Here is a 22,302-nt window from a genome sequence, read left to right as displayed (position 1 = left end):
AGGAAGAGGCAAGAGGACTCCACTCCTTCACTTTGTTCTACTGATGACATGCTACTGGCAAGGAATCTTGACAAAATCTAGTCCTACTTTCCTTTTATTTATATAGCCTACTGTACATCTCCGGACTTAGTGTATCAAATTGTTGTTTTTCAGGCTCTTATGAGATATTGTTTTGTGCCCTGTGTCAAAAGCAAGCCTAGCTTCCTATAAGCTGCGTGTGACCTGCACATTGTATATGTTAGTGTTGTGTGCCTGGGATGAAGAATAACTTCCTTGTACTGCTGATAAGTTAACTGCAAATAATTTCAGATGCCTTGTACTCACTTACTGTCTCCAGATGGTGGAAAATTCATGTTGATAGACTGAATATTTTAGGTTACAAATAACAAATCAAGTTTTTTAAGCAAGCAGGCACAACATGCAAATAGCTGAAAATAAAGCACAGCACCTTAATTAGTTTTCGTGCAGTGGGCAGAGGTAAATCATTCCATTCTTTCCTTTTCCTTTCCCATACCTTGATTGACAATAACACATGAGCCAAATAGTTTGCTTTAGCGGAATCCGTGGATGGTCTGTCATTGAAGTTAGAAACAGAAACTGCTGGAAACACTCAGTAGGTCAGGTAGCATATGTGGAGAGAGCAAAATAACAAAACAGAGTTAAGGTTTTAGGTTGACGACCTTTTTAGAAGAAGGCACAGTGACAACTTACTGCATGTGACAATTGTAACTTTAGGCCCCTGATTGGTGTATTAAATTTGAAGGTTACTAAAATGCCAAAATGTTTCTTGCTAATAGAAAATTAAAATCTAAGTTGGCACCAGTCTATTTAGTGGTTAATTAAATAAATCTCCTTCAAAGGGAATCCACGTATCTGGCACTGATTCTACTGATAAGCTGAAGTTGGAGAAGTTACGCACCAGTGTAACTGTAATAGTTATCACTGTATATTATGCATATTGCAGTCTTCTAAGCAGGGAAATTAAATGAGACCCTTATAAGCAGAACTCAGTAAGTGGAGCCAAACTTTTCTGAAGTCAACTTGATGAGTAATTGGAGAACTAGAAGTACATGGGTCTAACCAGACGAAGCATGCAGAAGTTTGTCTCACTGTTCTGTAATGTGCCATGTTAGTTTGTTTTCACTAATATCTGAGCTGTTCTTTGAGCTTTATTTAAACCCAGATACCACAAATATAATAACACATTGGTTGTGTGAAGTTCAGATAGACTACACAGTTTGCTGACAATATGTGGTCTAGCAGTGCTTAATTTTCTTCAAGGCCTTAAAGTTATTTTCAAGTTGAAAACTTGTGCTTGGAGTGGAACATTGCTTTGTGTTTTTTAAATGATAAAAGGCCTGAAATCTTAGAGTTTTATATTTTTCTCAAATTCGACAAAGTTTGGTCATGGTTGATGTTGAATTATCCCAACTTTAATTGACTTAACTCTTCAATCATAAGTGTTGATTTTTAGGCTAGTGTTCGCTCAATTATTTTAAATGGTTGGTACCAGTCACAATTGATTCTGAGCCTCGAGCAGCAGGAAAAGGTTTGAGGCCAATTTTTTCTTTTTTTGCACATTTCCCTTAGCACTAAACAGTTTATTTCACATTTGGAAAGTACATTCCAGGATCTAATATTGATTAGCAAATGTAAATTCAATTTATAAGTGTGAGTAGAATTTTTGTACTTGTCAATGAGGCAGTGCTGTCAGATTTATTGGAATAATTAATTTTATTCATAATTGACATCTGAAGGAAGAAAGGACTTAGACGCCAAGTGGGGTGAATGTAAGTACAGTGAATGTCATGTCCCTTACTGTTGCAGTAACAAGATTCTCCAGTTTAAATCACTGTAGAATAGTTTCCTTTTATGCCCATCTTCAAATGTACTGAAATTCACAGCCACCTAAATTGCTGATTTGTATACTTGGGACTTTTTAAAATCGTTTTGTTGATCCAAATTGTGCAATTTCTATTGTCACAAAATAAGAGCTGAAAATATCACCCCTCAGAAAAATATTAGTTAAGGACAGCAAGTCTAGTGGATCAGTACATAATGAGTGATCTATGATACGCATCTGAGGCAGTTCAGGCATAAAGGAACTTCAAGTGGTTCTCAACATCTCGGACAGTATGACAATAAAGCAAAATTACAAAAATGACAGGTGGAAGTGCTAAGAAATAGGATCTGTGGGTGAAGTATTTATGGAATGGATGAAGGAAGTTGGAAGTGGAAATGACATTTCGTTCTAATTGAAGTAATTTGTTCCTTTGTGAGAAAAATCATAAAATGGGAGTTTTGTTTTTATTTGGAGAAGGAAAATGAAGTAGGTAGGGGTTTATGCAGTTGCTTACCTTTGTATTTTACTCTGTTCTAAAAGCTTTAACAACGTTTTATACAAATCTGGTGTTAAAAGTACAGAGAAATGTGTGTATAAAAATCGCCCTTCTGGTGACAACAATGCAAACCACCTTTAAGGCCCATTCAGGATGGAACATTTATTTTGTAAGGAGCTGTACCTAAGTTGTGTTCCTGATATTGATGCTAATATATAGTTAGGGATTTATTAAAATTCTGTTTTATGTCCAATTTACTTTGAGTATGATCAACTTTGTGAGGACTTGATAATGTTAACATCTGTTTTGCATTGGTTTCACAGTGCAAGTTGAATTGTCAAAACCGTCACATCTTTCCTTTTTCTGTTGCAACAATGTTGGTTACTGGAATTGTGTGTTTTGCTCTGCCGAGTCCAGTCAACACAACCCGACCCATCCTTGTCTCGCATTCAGATGAGCACAATAATCCAGAAACAAAACTTCACCTAATGCGCTGTCAATCATGTAAACAAAAGGAATAGTGATTCAAGAAGTACCTTTTATAATTGTGTGATGAAAGAAAAACAGGAATAATTAGCTGCTTTTCTCTAAACTTGCTTTTTATTTAAAGTTGGAATCACATCCCTATTACATCCAAGACTTTTGCTTTCTACAACATTTAATGGCTTGCTCTTCAGAGGCTGATGCCTTATCCATTAGGCCACTGGGTCACCATGAGGGATATGTCGCAACAATGCAACATATGTACGTGGCAGTGCTAATGCAAACAACTTGTGTGTGAAAACCACAACAGTTGAACATAACTATGATGGGCAGAGAATATTCATGGGGCTGTGCAGATTGCCAGGAACAAATTTTTCCATATTTCTGATGAGACGTTAAACTGAGGCCCCTCCGTCCTCTAAGACTGATGTGAAAGATCCCATGGCACTTTTCAAAGAACAACAGAGGTATTCTCCCTGGTGTTCTGGCCAATATTTATCCCTTAACATCATAAAGAAATAGATTATCTAGTCATTATCGCTTGCTGTGTGTGGGAGTTTGCTGTGTGAAAATTTGCTGCTGTTTCCTACATTACAACAGTGTCTACACTTCAAAATAAATACTTAATTGGCTGTAAAGTGCTTTGAGACATCCTGTGGTCATGAAAAGTGCTATATAAATGCAAGTCTGTCTGAATTTTACCCAGATTTGCATATCAGAGACAGTGAAAAGAATTAGTCCAGCAGTAGTAAAACTTCTGAAAATGTTGTTAATGGTGACACCATATTCATTGAGTTGCTGTTACTTTTCTTTCTAGTTTTAGTTTGAGCATAGGCTTCGTATTCAAGGATTTTTTTTTAATGGAACAAGTGGAAGCCCCAAATGACATGATTAATCCAGTTTTCTTCTGTTATTGACTTTTTCTTTCTCTGCAATTCATCCATTCTTGCCCCAAATATATTTAAATTAGTTTCATTTTATAACTTTAATTCATCTCATAGACATGGCCAGTCTGGTTGTTGAGAGTGCATGAAATTGGAGGCAAACTATTGACTTGAACAAGGAATTGGTTAGGAGGTAGGAGACAGAGTAAAGATAATGTGTATGTATGCAGATTGGCAGAATATGGTTTATGGTGTCTCCCAGGGATTTGTACTGAGGCTGCAGCTTTGCACTATGTTTGTAAGTGACTTGGTTGGAGGAATAGAGAGCCGTATATATAATATAAAAGCAGAAAATGCTAGAATTACTCAGGTCAGGCAGCAACTGTGAAAAGAGAAACAGAATTAATGTTTTAGGCTGATCTTTTATGAGAACTGGGAAAAGTTAGATATGTAAGGTTGTTATCAAGTGAAAGGGGGAAAGTTGTAAAAGGAACAAAAGGCAAGGTCTGTGATAAGGCGGAGGACAAGAAAGATTAAATGACAAAAAGGTTGGTGTAGGGCCAAAGGGAGTGGTAATAGGGTAAGTAAAGAAAAAAAGATCTAGAGGAAGGTGAATGGCAGACTGATGAATAGCTGCTGTCCGAAAGCAAAAACAAGGGAAAAACGTGACTAAAACCGAAACCTGCAAAGGAAGAAGGAACAAAATTGGTGTAGAGGTTATGGTCTGAAATTGTTGAACTCCATGTTGAATCCAGAAGGCTGTAAAGTGCCTAATTGAAAGATGGTATGCTGTTCCTCGTGCTTGCATTAAGCTTTAGTGAAACACTGCAGAAGGCCAAGGACAAAGAGGTCCGTGTAGGAGCAAGGTGGGGAATTAAAATGGCAGGCAACTGGAAGCTTGGGGCCAAGTTTGCCTACTGAACAGAGGGGTTCTGCAAAGCAATCACCCAGTCTGCTTTTGGTCTCCAATGTAGAGCAGACTGCATTGTGAGCAGCGAATATAGTATACTAAATTGAGAGAAGTACATGTAAATTGTTGTTTCACCTGGGAGGAGAGTTTGGGGCCTTGGATGGTGAGGAGGTGAAAGGGAGGGTGTTGCATCTCCTGCGCTTGCTTGGAAAAGTGCATTGGGAAGTTGATTGAAAAGTGGGCCAATGTGTCACGGAGGCAACGGTCCCTTTGGAATGCTGAAAGGGGAGGGGAGATGTATTTGGTGGCAGAAATGACAGAGGATGATCTGTTGAACGTGGAGGCTGGTCAGATGGAGGGTGAGGACAAGGGGGACCCTATCATGGTTCTGGGAGGGAGGGGACGAGGTGAGAGCAGAATAATGGTAAGTGGGGCGGATGCGGTCAATGCCCCTGTCACCCCGGGTGGGGACATCTCCTCGGTTGAGGAAAAAAGGAAGATGTATCAGAAGCCCTGGTATGGGAGGTTGCAACATTAGAGTGGGTGCACGAAGAGAGAGTAACTAGGAGAATGGAATTGAGTCCATTGTTTGGGCCAAAACTGTCGTCTGTTCACCATGGATGTCTACTCTGTCTACATCTCCACCCCCATCAGGGAGATCTGAGGGCTCTCTGCTTCTTCTTGGAACAAAGGCCCAATCAGTTCCCATCCACCATCGCCCTCCTCCTCCTGGCTGAAGTTATTCTCACATTGGAAAAACTTTTCCTTTAACTCAACTTGCTTCCTCCAAATAAAAGATGTTACTATGGGCACCCCCATGGGTCTTAGCTATGCCTGCCTTTTTGTGGGATATGTGCAACTTTCCTTGTTTCAGTCCTGTGGGCCCTCTCCTTCACTTCTTTGTTCGTTACGTTGATGACAGTATCGGTCCATCTCCTGCTCTCACCCTGAACTGGGAAAGTTCAACTTTGCTTCCAATTTCCATTCTTCTCTCCTCTTCACATGATCCATCTCTGACTCTTCCCATCCTTCCATTGAATTGTGTTTGTCAAATCATAATTGTTCAGTTTGTGCCCATCCAGCTGGAACTCAATCTTTATTTCTTCAGTAGGTATACACCCTGTGCCATTTGAAGATGGTGAAGCCTGATCTTCACACTCTGGCCCATCACCTCAAGCAAGAACGTCTTTATGTGAACTCTGAAAAGCAATTGCTTCAGCGGTTAAATGCAGATGTTCTGAAAACTGCTGAAAAACTGTACTGCTCAGCATGGATCGCAAAACAGCAGCGAATTAACCTGGACCGCCTTATACTAACAAGGTGAGATCAATGCAGAGGTCATGGTTTTAAAACTACAGACAAACACAAGACTGCAAAATTAAAAAAATACACAAAACTGAATCTTAATTTTAGCAAATTACTTCAGTGATCAGTGTCAGTTACTTGATACAGTATTGATATTTGCTAATTAGCAATCAGTTCATTTTGGCTTGTTTGTTTAGGTTAGTTTAGTGATACAGCACTGAAACAGGCCCTTCGGCCCACCAAGTCTGTGCCGACCATCAACCACCCATTTATACTAATCCTACACTAATTCCATATTCCTACCACATCCCAACCTGTCCCTATATTTCCCTACCAGCTACCTATACTTGGGGCAATTTATAATGGCCAATTAACCTATCAACCTGCAAGTCTTTTGGCATGTGGGAGGAAACCGGAGCACCCAGAGGAAACCCACGCAGACACAGGGAGAACTTGCAAACTCCACACAGGCAGTACCCAGAATTGAACCCGGGTCGCTGGAGCTGTGAGGCTGCGGTGCTAACCACTGTGCCACTGTGCTGCCCTGTTTGTACTAGCCCCAATCTGATTTTTGGATTTAACATTTTTTTAAATATGCACCAGTGACAATATTCTAGGAAACCATTTTTCCAACTAGTTGTGGATAAAATGGCCACAAGACTCCCTAAGGAGACAGAGGAAGTAGATAATACAAATTAATTCAAATGCAAATTAGATTTATTTCAAAAAATAATTTGTGATAGTGTCTAAGTAAAGTGTCTAAGGCATAACATATGATATGTACAGCATGCTGTAGGATGCTGAGGATCATGTAAATGTGGAGCTATGGCTCTGAATGTTTTGCTCATCTCATGTTTGGGTCTGTTGTAGAATAATTAAGAGGTTGATTATGACCTTGCATTCTAGGATATTACTACCCGAATGGTACACAGCAAACTCGATGGATTGTGGTTTTCTTTTTGTCTAGCAATTCATTCCTATGTAGCTATTAAACTCCTTCCCAGATTAAAAGTAGATTTCTTGGCAACTCTAACACAAATCATTATGAAATGAATAATTGCTTTTTTTCACAGCTAATTAACTTTTGACCACAACTAACATGAGGCCAGTTGAAGAATACTTTCAGTTTGACAAAAAAATGCCATGGAGAAACATAAGGGGCCGAATGCATGAAGTTAACCTTTTGTGTGTTGGTATTATAAACCTTTTAAATATTAACAATTCTTGAAAACTAGTTGATCTGAATTTAGCCAAACTTTGGAATTTTGTTGCTTGATTGAATTTTAGTGTGTGTCTCTTCCTCTCCCGTTTCCTGATTTCCTGTTGTCAGTATTTGTGAGAAACATTATAAATGTTTACATAGTACTTTACATTTTAAATTGCCAGAGAAAAGCATGAAAAGACACATGGTAGTTTTAGATAAAGGGCACATCCTATCAATCACTGTAAAAGAAAATCTTGCTTTCATATAGTACCTTCATGATCTCTGGATGCCACAAACCACTTGACAGCCAATTAAGTAGTTTTAAACTGTAGGCATAGAAACATACAGCACAGGAGGAAGCCATTTAGCCTATCATGTCTGTGCCAGCTCATATAGGGAACTATCCAATTAGTTCCATTCCCCTGCTTTTTTATCCCCCCTGCAGCCTGCAAATTTATGATTTTCAAGTCTACATCCAATTGTCTTTGGAAGTTACTATTCAATTTGCTTCTACCACCCTTGGTGCATTCCAGTTCATAATGACCTACTTAGCAAGAAATTATTCTCATTTACCCCCTGAATTTTTTTTGCCACTTATCTTAAATCTGTGTCTTTTGGTTACTGACCCCCCTGTCAGTGGAAGCAATATTTCTTTATTTTAACAAAGCCCCTCATAATTTTGAGCACCAAATGAGATCCATTTGTAATATACAACAAGTCTTGCAAGACCTGATGTTCATAGGAACTATTTGCAAGATGTTACTTAACAAGAGCCCTATGACTCGAAACTGCTTGCCAGCAATGTCTTTTGGAGATTTTCTCATGTAAATGTTATGCCTTGTATATATTACTGAATCTTTTGATGCAATGGTTAAAAAATTGAGGCTATGAAAATATGACACTTTTATTTTACCTGTAGGTTTGTCACTTCTGCTTTACTTTTGACTTGATCTAGAATGATTTGGTTGAAGCTGCATTTTTGGACTTAGAAGTTCTGTTCTGGCACTCAGCCTTCATTGTTATCATTGAGGCTTATCAGTTTGAGAGAATTTTCAAAGTGAATTCGTACAGACAGGTCAATTGATGACCTTTCCCAGTTTAATACTTGTTTAAATCTAAAAGCAGATTTTTGGATCATGTTGCACATAAGTTGTAGGGGGATAGACTCAAAACGAGACTTTTTACAAGAAAAAGCTGTGCTGCAGAAAAAACTGTGCTGAGTAAATGTAAATGTTACTACCTCAGTGAGACTTAATGTTAAAATACAAGATATGAGCTCTCCAAACCAATTTCAAGAATTATATAAGATTTCAGTTTTAAGACTTTTATTATAACAAGTAAACTAAATGAAATCCCCTTGAACTAAATACTACTTTATAAGTAGTTGATACCCCAAATTACAAAAAGAAATATTTTCATTTACTTGTATATAAAAAAAAACACTTGAAAATCTTGCACCGCGCTAATTTTTTTTATTCATTCATGGGATGTGGGCGTCGCTGGCTAGGCCAGCATTTATTGCCCATCCCTAATTGGCCTCGAAGGTGGTGGTGACCTGCTTTCTTGAACCACTGCAGTCCATGTGAGGTAGGTACACCCACGGTGCTGTTAAGAAGGAAGTTCCCGGATTTTGACCCAGCAACAGTGAAGGAACGGCGATATAGTTCCAAGTCAGGATGGTGCGTGACTCTGAGGGGAACTTGCAAGTGGTGATGTTCCCATGCATTTGCTGCCCTTGACCTACTAGTTGGTAGCTGTCAGGGTTTGGAAGGTGCTGTCTAAGCAGCCTTGGTACGTTGCTGCAGTGCATCTTGTAGATGGTAAACACTGCTGCCACTGTGCGTTGGTAGTGGAGTGAGTGAATGGGGTGCCAATCAAGCGGGCTGCTTTGTCCTGGATTGTGTCGAGCTTCTTGAGTGTTGTTGGAGCTGCAGCCATCCAGGCAAGTGGAGAGTATTCCATCATAGTCCTGACTTCCGCCTTGTAGACGGTGGACAGGCTTTGGGGAGTCGGGAGGTGAGTTACTCGCCACAGGATTCCTGGCCTCAGTCCTCCTTGACAGCAAAATCTTTGCGGTTAAAACTCCCAAACTCCCCTCAGTTGCAATGGCTTGGATCTCCCAGATCTTTCTCAGTCAATGTCCTCTTCGCTCACTTCTCCGAGCACTTTTGACCTGGATGTCCGTGAATAAGATGATCCTGATGATCCTGTTCTTTTCTTCTCCACAGTCTTTAACTTTCAAGACAGGTTCAAGTCTTCGCAGCCTTTCGCTGTATTCGTTTTTCCTGAGAGCAGGTATTCCCCCTCTCTCTCCCTTGAGGCTGCCATCGGTGGTCTCCTTTCTTGCGGCCTGTCTGCCTTCAGAAAATCTGGAATCAAAAGTCAAGAGCCCATTTTTCCTTTTCCAATATGTAAAGTCCACAAGTCTGGCTGCAGCAGAGCCACTTGGGCTTTCCATTGTTTCCAGGTATTAGCAGCTGCCATGCATATTTGCATCCTCAGAATCACACTCCTTTTTTACGATCTGAAAGCTTGGGAGGGTGAAACCCATTGTTGTTTAGCTGTTCTACCCCTGTAGTCTCTGCTTTTCAAAAATAGTCTTTGATCTGCAATCTTTGTTGTCCTGGTAACAAAGATTTCTATCTTGGCTTTAAGCAGTGTGGATGTGAGGTCACCTGACTTCTGACTCCATCTTAAATTACATTAAAAGTCTGTTTTTTAAAGTAGCATCATGTTACAAAGTCCAGCGTTCATAACATAAGTTGTTACGATTGAGGCGGGAGGAGTGCATTGTCTTTCTCTAGTTCCACTTCTCCACAGGTCACAACGTATATTTAAATGTTTACCTAGTTACCGATACGGTCAATCATATACTCTACTCTTTATCTCAGAATACAGTGCATCAACCAGGTTTCTTTAATAAACAACAGAATTATCAGTTTATTCTTAAAACAAGACTTTTCCAGTAAAGAAACAAAGCATTAACATAGAGATTGAAAGTCCCCTTTTTAAATATCCAACACAAACGCTTACACCCAGGTTTTTTAAAAAAAGTATTCTCCGCAGAGTTCTTTTACAAAAAAAAAAGACCAAAAGAATACTTTGGCCAAATGCTTTAATTCTTGAAAAAAAAGGATGAGATGTTGTGTCCCAAAAATGGCATACAGTCTGGTGTCCGAGTACACGTAGATAAGCCACTGGGATCTTTTCTGGAACAGTTCTTTTCACCTGATGTTGAGAATTAATCTGGCAGACCTTCCAGCAGTGTCTCAGGAGAAAGGTGACATCGAGGGTTTTAGCTCACACGCACCAGATTCACAAGGTTTTTTTTCAGAGGTAGAGAAAGAGGAGCACTGTGTTTTTCAGCAGGCTACAAATCCAACTGCTTTCAACACAGTCCCCAACTTAACCAAAACAATATCCCAAAAGCAAAACCTCCTGACCACCATAAATATTGACGTGTCACTTCTGTGTAAACAGCTTCCCCAAGTCACCAAGGTTTCTGTTTATTGAGTTTAAAGCATGTGACATCCAGTACAGGTTTGTTTTCAAACAAGACCTTTCAGTGAGCCTTGTAAAAACAAAAAACACATCCATGGAATCTTTTCAATTTTCCCAAATAAACCAATGTCCATAATTTTAAAATAGGAGTCCTCAAAAAAAAAAAAACAATTTTAAAAATAGAAGCACTTTCATAACAAAGTTAACTGCAATTTTACAGAAATGGCTTACCAAAGTAAGCCATTTATGTAAGTAACTTTTTTAGTTGGCAAATATAACTAAATAATCCAAAGAAGGGTCACTGACCTGAACCGTTAACTCTGCTTCTCTTTCCACAGATGCTGCCAGAGCTGCTGAGTATTTCCAGTATTACTTGTTTTTATTTCAGATTTCCAGCATCTGCAGTATTTTGCTTTTATAACTAAATAATCATTGGTTAAAATGATACAATGATGTACACCAACCCATGATAATTTTCCAGTTGATAACAAAGGTATTGCAACTCATTTGCGATAGGTCTGGTCTAAAACCATCATGTTTAACTTGGAAATGAAGGTCAGACTCTTGCTTCAGTACTCCCTCCACATTCCTTAGGGCAGAGGTTCTCAAATTTTTTTGTTTCTAATGTTCCCACCCCTCTACACCCCCACCTCCTGTGTTTATAAAAAAAAAATCCACAGAGCCCCTTGTAACACAACACAATTACTTTTTCTCTATAAAAATTAAGTTACACAATTTAAAAAAATTCTACTTAATGTGAGACTTTATGCTGGTGCTGGGCACCAGATCCAGGTTTGGAGCAGAGGAATGGGCACCAGATCGAGGTTCAATGATGTGTTGCAGCTGTATGCTTTCTTGCCCCTACATGAGCAGCGAAGCAATTACTGGTTGGCTGAATTGAATGGTTGTTCCACTCGAGCACAGGGTTAAAAATTCATGGCATTCAAGCATAGGGTTAAAAATTCATGAGAGAAATGTAGGTGGATTGTGTAAGGCCTGCTTTCTAAGCATTCTGTGCTTCATTTTTGACTGACCCCTTCACTTTCCTGTGGCCCCCTAGGGGGCCATGGCCTCCTCCCATTCTCGCACCCCACCCCAACAAAGTGGTTGAGAGCCCCTACATACAAACATATGAATTAGGAGCAGGAGTAGGCCACTCTGCCCTTAGAGCCAGCTCTGCCATCCAATAAGTTCATGGCTGAACTGATTACTCCACTTCCACCTACCCCCGATAACCTTCCACCCTCTTGCTTATGAAGAATCTATCTACCTCTGCCTTAAAAATATTCAAAGACTGTGCTTCCACTGCCTTTTGAGGAAGAGAATTCCAAATACTCACAACCCTCAGAGAAAAAATTTCTCCTGATCTGTCTTAAATGGGCGACCCCTTATTTTTAAACAGTGACCCCTAGTTCTAGATTCTCCCACAAGGGGAAACATCCTTTCCACATCCACCCTGTCAAGACCCCTTAGGACCTTTTATGTTTCAATCAAGTCGCTTCTTACTATTCTAAATTCCAGCAGATACGAGCCTAGCCTGACCAATCTTTCCTCGTAAGACAGTCCTCCCTTTCCAGGTTTTAGTCCAGTAAACGTTCTCTGTACTGCCTCCAACGCATTTACATCCTTCCTTAAAGTACCTGCATACTAACCTTTAGCGATTCATGCACTAGGACACTCCGATCCCTCTGCATCTCAGAGCTCTGCAATCACTCACCATTTAGATAATATGCTTTTTTATTCTTCCTGCCAAAGTGGACACTTTCCCACATTATACTCCATTTGCCAGATTTTTGCCCACTCACTTAACCTACCTGTATCCCTTTGTTAGCCCCCTTACGTCCTTTTCACGAGTTACTTTCCTATCTTTTTGTCATCAGCAAATTTAGCAACCATACCTTCAGTCCCTTCATCTAAGTCATTTATATAAATTGTAAAAGGTTGAGGCGCCAGCACAGATCCCTGTGGCACACACTCGTTGCATCTTGCCAACCAGAAAATGATCCATTTATGCTTTCTGTTTCCTGTTAGTTAGCCAATCTTCTATCCATGCCAATATGTTACCCCCTACACCATGAGCTTTTATTTTCTGCAATAACCTTTGATGTGGCACCTTATCAAGTGCCTTCTAGAAATGTAAGTACAATACATCCACCGGTTCCCCTTTATCCACAGCACATGTAACTCCCTCAAAGAACTCCAAAAAATTGGTTAAACATGATTTCCCTTTCACGAAACCATGTTGACTCTGTCTGATTACCTTGAATTTTTCTAAATGCCCTGCTATAACGTATTTAATAGCTTCTAACATTTTCCCTAAGACAGAGCTTAAGCTAACTGGCCTGTAGTTTCCTGCTTTCCATCTCCCTCCCTTATTGAATAAGACCCCTCTTCTAAAGAATCTGTCTGCATTTCAGGGTAATTGGCTGGTTTCTTTTCTGAAATGAAGAATTGGATTTCACCCAGTAACTAAGCATCTTTTAAATTTTCTTTCAACTAAATTAATGTTAACAGCACAATTGTCGCAAAGGAGGCCACTTTTAATCTTTAGGATAGCTAGTTAGTTTTGGCACTTCTGTTAGTCGGATGCTGCTTATCAGTGTTGGATGTCTTGGAGGTTTTGTGTGGAATTCAGGGATTTAAGATAAGTGCTGTTTAAAAGTATAAGAACATTTGCTCAAAAGACGAGGAGCAATCAAACTCACGTTGAGATTACAGTTGGCCACCTGATTTGGAGAGCTGCCGAGAGGTGATGTATGAAGTGGAATATCTCCTTTTCTCTGAGGAAAGTTATTTGCAATTCGTAATGGCAAAGTAAGGCATTATGCACAACATACCTTTTGATACTCCTCTGATAGCTTGGTGGATAAATACATTGCTTGATGAGGTACAGAGGCATACAGGTCAGACTTGGTGCATACCATACACTGCATCAGTTGATTTCAGCTGTGGCAGTCGAGCAGCCACCACAGTGGTCAATCTAGTGGGATGAGGGAGGAGAGAATTCAGTCCCGCGAATGCCTACTTAGGAAACATCAGAAAACTGCTTGAAAAATATTTGAAAATGAATTGGAACTTTCAGGAGTTGAGAGAAGAAAGTTGGAAGGCTGCATACCTTTTGATCATGATGGAGTTGGAGATGCATCAGACATGCTTAAATAATTTGCTTGAAGCTGATATTTACCCATGTTCAGAAAAATAAACGTTAGCCTCTTTTTGTGTTTCAGTGTTGAAGCATCTCCTGCAGAATGTTGCAAACATGCCAAGATCTTGGAGAATACGCAGTTTGTGGATGGATACAAACAGCTGGGATTCCAAGAGACATTATATGGTGAATTTTTGAACCGGTTGAGAGAAAATCCGAGACTCGTTGCCTCATGTTTGGTTGCTGGGGAAAAGCTAAATCATGAGAGCACCCACAATGTCATCCTTACAGTATTTACTGCCCTTTATGGTAACTGCATTATGCAGGAAGATGAGAGCTATCTTCTGCAAGTGTTACGTTACCTAATTGAGTTTGAACTGAAAGAGAGCGATAACCCTCGGCGTCTGCTTCGAAAAGGTGCTTGTACTTTCAGCATTTTGTTCAAACTTTTTTCAGAGGGGCTGTACTCTGCAAAGCTCTTTCTGACAGCAACTTTACATGAACCAATTATGCTGCTGCTTGTAGAAGATGAGGATCACTTGGAAACTGACCCAAACAAGCTTATTGAAAGGTTTACACCGGCACAGCAAGAGAAACTTTTTGGGGAGAAGGGCACAGAGCAGTTCAGACGGAAGGTGCAGGAGATGGTCGAGAGCAATGAAGCAAAGCTAGTAGCTTTGGTGAACAAATTTATTGGATATCTCAAACAAAATACTTACTGCTTTCCACATAGCTTACGTTGGATTGTATCGCAAATGTATAAAACGTTGTCTTGCGTGGAGGGCCTGGCTACTGGGGAGGTGAAGGCCATGTGCACGGATCTATTGCTTGCTTACTTTATTTGCCCAGCAATTGTGAATCCAGAGCAGTATGGGATAATCTCTGATGCGCCAATTAATGAAGTGGCAAGATTTAACTTGATGCAGGTAAGATTATTTTCTGCTTTTTAAACTGATTGCCAGGATTTCATCAGTTGCTCTTTAAGAATATGCAAGTTAACTATTAGCAATTCAAACTGGATATTCCAGCCTCGCTGCTCATCTAAAGCTAGATACTGACACGATCGGTATAAATCAGAAAAATGTATTCCTTTAAACAAGATCCTACTTTTGGTTACAAATTACAAGGGATGTTGCCTTTGGTAGGTTGATTTAGTTTGCTAGTGAACGTCTCACCAGTGTGATTTAAGGTATGGTGTTACATTAGATGTCGCCAAGCCATAAAGGGACAGCACATACTCTCATTTGGACTCAATTCATGAATCAATTTCTCCCCTTTCCCCCAGCTCTGTGAACAGGTACTTGTACTAGATTGGTTGCAAGCCTGATCCAGTATGTTCTTAAAGGAAACTTAATTCATTCTAGAAAAAAATCCTGTGTATAATAAAAACAAGAAATGCTGGAAAGACTCAGCAGGTCTGGCAGCATCTGTGGAGAGAGAAGCAGAGTTAACGTTTCTGGTCAGTGACCCTTCATCAGAACCAGATGTTCATCAGACATTCTGATGAAAGGTCATTGACATGAAACGTTAACTCTGCTCTCTCCACAGATGCTGCCAGACCTGCTGAGTATTTCCAGCATTTCTGATTATTATTTCAGATTTTCAGCATCTGCAGCATGTTGCTTTTATAAAAATCCTGTGTAGTTGGTTCCTCTTTGTATAATACTTATAAAACACCCCCTCAGCAGATTTTTAACTATTTTTGCTCATGTGTTTGTCAATATTTAACATAATTGCTTATGGAAATATTTAGAATGGCAATCCTTCATGTAAGGTTACCCTAATCTGTTTGTAGATTTTTGGCCAGCAGCTGGTGCTGTGGAGTGATTTCTGTCTCCATTCTGCTACCATTGTGTATATTTAAAAAAAAACCTTCTGTTAATTGACTTGGCAATGCAATGGACAAGTTACCACCATTGAAGGAAACCAGAGTAGATTAACAGGGATATTAACAATGTTTATTACAAGTATAATATTGCCCTGGATTTTGCAGTAATAATGATGACAAAACCATCGACATTCGCCATCATTACTCCTCTAAAACTGACAGCAACCTCTGAAGTCTGGACATGTGCAGTTAAATGCGGAAATCTTGAAGTTGTTAGCAATGCGACACTTTTCCATAAATTTTGCTGTTGAAGTATCCCCAATCTGCAATCAAGTAGAGCTCACTGAAGCAATGTGGGCTTGCACTTTTACGCTATTAGCCAGCTGTAATATCCTTGGAAAACTTGCACCATGTTAAATGAGATGTAACTGGGTTATTAATGGCAAATTAAGTTCATATTACTGCTGAACAGCCTCACATTGCCTGGAAACCTAATTTTATATTTGTGGAATACCCGATTCCTCATTATGGTAAAAATTTCATCTTCTTTTAAATTCAATATGATAGTTTGGCTTCTACCTTCATTCCATGTAAATCCCAATCATTTATGTTGCTCTGCAAGTTTTAATTATAAGTGAAAGATTCGGTTCGTTTTACTTGCTTTTCTGTTTGAGAGAATGCTTCAATGTGATTGGCTGCTTACCCTGCTTGATGGTGCCACCGTTGCTGGATGGCTGGAGATCCCCGAGATTTGGCACCAGATTCAAACACTCATTGTGAAAGGGGAAATCCATGCCACAGAATGCTAGATCTTTGTGGGCAATTTTTTTCGAGCGCTGTTGCTTCATCGTTGACTGTGAAATCTGGATCATTGAAGTACTACACTTCATACTAATGACATCAAGGGATATGGGGATAGTGCGGGAAAGTGGCGTTGAGGTAGATGATCAGCCGTGATCTAATTGAATGGCCGAGCTGGCTCAATGGGCTGAATGGCCCACTCCTGCTCCTATGTTCCTAGAAGCTGTAAATCCAAAACTGCCGCATAATTGCATTAACAATTTTTTATATCCAAAATATATAAAATAAAAAATTTGAAGCAGTCTGCTATGCAATGGCAAATTTTTACTGTTAATGAGTTCAGATTGGTACTTCCAATCTGGTGTACTGACTATCATGGTATAAAATCTGTTCTTCTTTGGCCTCCTTGTCTTGAGAGACAATGGGTAAGCGCCTGGAGGTGGCCAGTCGTTTGTGAAGCAGCGCCTGGAGTGGCTATAAAGGCCAATTCTAGAGTGACAGGTGCTGCAGATAAAATTGGTTGTCAGGGCTGTTACACAGTTGGCTCTCTCCTTGCGCTTCTGTCTTTTTTCCTGCCAACTGCTAAGTCTCTGCGACGCGCCAATCTTTAGCCTCGCCTTTTTGGCTGCCCGCCAGCTCTGGCGATCACTGGCAACTGACTCCCACGATTTGTGATCAATGTCACAGGACTTCATGTCGCGTTTACAGACGTCTTTAAAGCGGAGACATGGACAGCCGGTGGGTCTGATACCAGTGACGAGCTTGCTGTACAATGTGTCCTTGGGGATCCTGCCATTTTCCATGCAGCTCACATTGCCAAGCCATTTCGAGCGCTTCCGGCTCAGTAGGGTGTATATGCTGGGGATGTTGGCCGCCTCGAGGACTTCTGTATTGGAGATGTGCTCCTGCCACCTGATGCCAAGTATTCTCTGGAGGCAGCGAAGATGGAATGAATTGAGACGTCGCTCTTGGCTGACATATGTTGTCCAGGCCTCGCTGCCATAGAGCAAGGTACTGAGGACACAGGCTTGATACACTCGGACTTTTGTGTTCCGTGTCAGTGCGCCATTTTCCCACACTCTCTTGGCCAGTCTGGACATAGCAGTGGAAGCCTTTCCCATGCACTTGTTGATTTCTGCATTGAGAGACAGGTTACAGGTGATAGTTGAGCCTAGGTAAGTGGACTCTTGAAATACTTCCAGAGCGTGGTTGCTGATATTGATGGATGGAGCATTTCTGACGACGTGTCCCATGATGTTCGTTTTCTTGAGGCTGATGGTTAGGCCAAATTTGTTGGAGGCAGCTGCAATCCTGTCGATGAGTCTCTGCAGACACTCTTCTGTGTGAGATGTTAATGCAGCATCGTCAGCAAAGAGGAGTTCCCTGATGAGGACTTTCTGTACTTTGGACTTCGCTCTAAGACGGGCAAGGTTGAACAACCTGCCACCTGATCTTGTGTGGAGGAAAATTCCTTCTTCTGAAGACTTGAATGCATGTGAGAGCAGCAGGGAGAAGAAGATCCCAAACCGTGTAGGTGCGAGAACACAGCCCTGTTTCACACCACTCAGGATAGGAAAGGGGTCTGATGAGGCGCCGCTATGCTGAAATGTGCCTTTCATATTGTCATGGAATGAGGTGGTGATACTTAGTAGATAAAATCTGTTCATCATTGATAAGATCAGACATAAGTTTATAGATTATTAAATTGCATGAAGGTGCATTTCATTCAATGTTTTGCAACCTTTACTGTAATGATTGCAGCTTTCTATGATGTGATTACAAGTATAGCAAAGGACCCATCTGCCCATCAGGGATAGCCACAGGTACCTAACTGGCTGTTTCCTCAAATTACACCCTGCTGTTCGAGATGGGCTTGATTTCATGTAATAATGTAAACCCTGATGTTTCTGTTAATCTGTGCTTAAATATGATGGATATATTTGATGGGTATTCTCTTAACTGTTGCTATGGATGAGTGAGTTTATTCAGATTACTTGAAACAAGGATAGAAATAATTAACCAGAAAATAGATTAATGTCAGTACGTTTGATCGAATCAAAAACATGGTAACCAGTTTTGCCTCTTGCTCAGTTCGCCTTACCTCCTGCCAGTGCCACTTCTGGCTTGCTTCAAATCTTCCGTTGTTCAATGCACTTTGTCTTCTTTGTTCAGCAACCTCCACACACCATAGGATTTTAGTCGAGCTCAATTGGTTTGGGAAATGCCATGGTGCTGATTGCATACATAAAAATGTCAGGGCATTGCAGATAGGTGGTTCAGCACATGACTTCTTACTACATTATATAAATCTCAAGGACCTGTGCCACTGTGGTAATTTGTTTTGTCCAGCTAACCACTTCTGTTTGTACCTTCTGTGGGGCATGTCACTGCCAAAACATTTGAGACTAAATCTTTATCCTCGGATAAATTACATTAAGTGGGCATTAGAACCTTAAATATTCTGCCACTGAATCAGATCTGTCTGGGTTGTTTGGTTTTCTTGTCCAGGTTTCTAAGGGCTAAAAATGCCGACATCTGATTGTAACAATCCTTCAGAAATATCATCTTGTGCTGTCCCCTTAAGATCAAAGATATAAAGGAAAGCAAAGCTAAAATCTTGAGGTCAAACAGTAGCCCTTTCTCTGCTCCCTTTACAGCCATATAGAAAGTAAATAAACAGAAACAGCCAATCGCTACAGTCATGAAGCTAACGCCCAAATGGGAAGTTTACAGTCAAAATTAACTGACTCAGAAAGCAACCAAGTGTCTTCATTTAAAAGAAAAACTGCAAATGCTGGGAATCTAAAATAAAAACAGAATGGTGGTAAGTCAGCCCTTTATGGAGGAAAGACATGTTTAAGTTATAGGTAGAACTTTTCAGAATTTAGAAATAAATGAGCTTTAAATGGAAAATAAGGGGAAAGTGGAAGCAGAAACCCCACTCAGAGGGATTTAGCAGGTAAATGAACTGCAAAATTACTTAAAAACTAATTCTTTTCAGTGGGCCAGTGAAATTTAAAAAAAAGAATGTGCAAATAGCAAAGACATGAGCAGTCCACCTGAGGGAAATGTGGAAACTAGAAAGAAAAAAGAATTAAGCCTGCAGGTGCCGGTGTAAAATGAAATCAAACATAATGGGTATGTGTCCTGCATCGAGCAAAAACAAACAGGTCAGCACCCAGATCTCATATGACAAATTTGATGGATTATTATGCAATTAGTTGACCAGAAGTGTTAGCACATTATAGTCTCATCTCATTGCAATAGCCTTATGCCTGTTTGACACTTTGACAAATTCGTTCAAATGATCACTTGCTGCAATCTTTTTGAAAAAGAAACTGTTTTAACTTCAAATACCATTCAGTGAAGTTTAAAATAAATTTCAGAATAAAACATATAAAATACTCCATTATTTTCACAGTGGTGGCATCCTATATTTCAATAATGTATTTTCCATAAAAGATTTATTGTAGATCCCAGGTGTGCTATACTTGAGATACTTCATGCAAAAAGTCAAATTCCTGATTACAGGGCGTTTTGTGTTATGTGAGTGTTTCTATTTTGATTTGCAAATAGTGCTTTAAGAGCTGATGTTTTGAGTTGTGGACTGGGTGAGGTGTGCACAGACTGCAAGGCACCTGTTTCCAAGCAGCTCAACAGGGAAATGACAGGAAGATTTATGACTGTCACATGACTTGATTGTGGGTTTTAGTTTCACTTTACGTTGTGAAAGAATTATGGGCTGGACCAGCAGCATGCAGGCTGGGACCTGTTTTGCAGACCAGAGAAAAGACCTCTCTGTGAAAGAAGACTCTCACCTCTTGAAAGAAATCCTACATTTGAGGTGGTGGCTGTGGTCTGCCTGGAGAGAGGAAAAGACCCAGGAAAAACAGAGTTGCTCTCTGGATGGAGGAAAACTGCTTTGCAGAGAGGAAGCTTTGCATTTTAAAGGTAACAGAGTCCTATTGCCTCCAGTGTCTGAAAAATCTCTGCCTCGGGAGTGATTCCTGTTGCCTTTTGTGTTTTGAGAGATCCTGAAAAATCCAGAAAGCTGCTATTGCTAGACTGCTACTTCAAAACAAGCAGACCTGTTGCTGCACTCTTTGCTGAAAGATCTGTGTGATTCCTGCTGCAGACAAATTGCCTTGAAAGCCTACCTAACAAAGACTGTTCATCAACCTCGCCTGGAGAGACTTTGAGCGGTATCCGACTATTCGACTCTGGGGCACCTCACCGACCCGGAAATATCCTACCAGATCGTGACAACTCAATTATTTTATTCCCAAGAAACCGCTGTAAACCAAAACATTTTTTTAACAACCCCACCCCCCACATGTGTATGTGCATGAGGGCTAGAAAGAATAAGTTTGCAAAGAATCTGTTTCACATATAGAGTTATCTCATTATTGTTTGATTTATTTTATTAATAAATAGTTAATTTTGTTGTTTAAAGAAACCTGGTTTGGTGTGTTTTATTTTGGGGGACAAAGTGTTTAATTTGGCTGCTTTCTGGTAGGTGGGAAGCTTCACTAATCTGCTCTGACCTGTGGATTAGGACTGAATTACTCCAGCCTTGGTTGTAACAGTGTACTGAGCATGAATTGAAGGCTAAGGAGTGAGTGCACCTGAACAGTCACATTCAGACCAGAAAAGTCCAATTTATTCACAGTAGTAAAAGTTAAATAGTATATTATCTTACAGTAAAAAGGAAGAACCCACAAAAGGTAGTAGTCTGACATCTGATAGAATTGTGATTTGGGTCCTTGTGATCACCTTTGGGTTCAGAATTGTACTCTATTCAAAGTAACAATGAGTCAGCATTCATCTTGTTACCAAACTCTTTAGTGGGAGCTCACTGAAGCTGCAGTTTTGACGGAAAACAGATGTCTTCTAAAACTTCTGGAAGTATTAAGAACATAAGAAATAAGAGCAGGACCTGACTCCACCATTGAGAAGGTGGTTGAATTTCTACATCTACCTCACTTACCTGCCGGGGTCATGGCACAGAAGGAGGCCATTCAGCCCATCTCGTCCATGCTAATCCTCACTAGAGCAATCCAGTCAATCCCATTCCCTTACTCTATCCCCATAGCCCTGCAAATTTATTTCCTCAAGTGCCCATCCAATCTCCTTTTGAGATTATTGATGGGCTCTGCTTCCACCACTCGCGTTGGCAGTGAGTTCCAAGTCATTATCACTCGCTGCGGGAAAAAAAAAGTTCACCCTCACATCCCTCAATATCTCTTAGCTGACGAACCTGGGAGGAGGTGGATCCAGAGCGGAACCTGAAAAAGAGAGCGTGAGGCTTGAGGCCGTTAGTCACCTGGTGACCGGAGCAGCGGCAGTCTCTCTCTCTCTTTCTCTCTTTTTCCCCCCCCCCCCCCCCCCTCTCTCGCTTGCTCTCTCTCGCCCCCCCCCCCCCCCACTCTTGCTTGCTCTCTCTCGCCCCCACCCCCGCTTTGGATATTGTTGCGGGGGGGGGGGGGGTGGCCTCCCAGGGGCAAACAGCAACAGCCAAATTCGTGGCACCACGGATGGCTCTGCTGCACAACAGTGGGGAAAAAGACTGGGAGCGCCATAGTAATAGAAGATTCAATTGTAAGGGCAGCAGACAGGCGTTGCTGTGGCCGCAAATGAGTCTCCAGGATGGTATGTTGCCTCCCTGGTGCTAGGGTCAAGGATGTCTCTGCGTGGCTGCAGGGCATTCTGAAGGGGGAGTGTGAACAGCCAGTAGTTGTGGTACATGTTGGGACCAACGACATGGGTAGAAAAAGGGATGAGGTCCTGCAAGATGAATTTAAGGAACCAGGAGCTAAATTAAGCAGGACCTCAAAGGTAGTAATCTCAGGATTACTTCCTGTGCCACGTGTTAGTGAGTATAGGAACAGGAGCATAGACCAGA

General features: G+C 40.7%; 1 protein-coding gene across 11 annotated transcripts in view; it reads left to right on the top strand.

The window, feature by feature from the left end:
* gapvd1 (GTPase activating protein and VPS9 domains 1) overlaps positions 1-22,302 on the top strand; it is a 141,315-nt gene that overhangs the window by 15,611 nt on the left and 103,402 nt on the right. For 8 of the 11 annotated variants that reach the window (XM_068012475.1, XM_068012471.1, XM_068012473.1 and 5 more), the window contains 2 exons: positions 5,725-5,936; positions 13,854-14,697. In XM_068012475.1, coding sequence (XP_067868576.1) covers positions 5,752-5,936; positions 13,854-14,697 — 1,029 coding nt within the window. In that variant the 5' untranslated portion in view covers positions 5,725-5,751. The remainder of the gene's footprint in view (positions 1-5,724; positions 5,937-13,853; positions 14,698-22,302) is intronic. The other 3 variants (XM_068012469.1, XM_068012465.1, XM_068012466.1) reach the window with 1 other exon arrangement.

The sequence above is a fragment of the Heterodontus francisci genome, chromosome 32 (assembly GCF_036365525.1).
Source record: "Heterodontus francisci isolate sHetFra1 chromosome 32, sHetFra1.hap1, whole genome shotgun sequence".
Taxonomy (NCBI): Eukaryota; Metazoa; Chordata; class Chondrichthyes; order Heterodontiformes; family Heterodontidae; genus Heterodontus; species Heterodontus francisci.
Note: the sequence above shows the minus strand (reverse complement) of the source record. Positions and strands in the feature narration are given on the sequence as shown.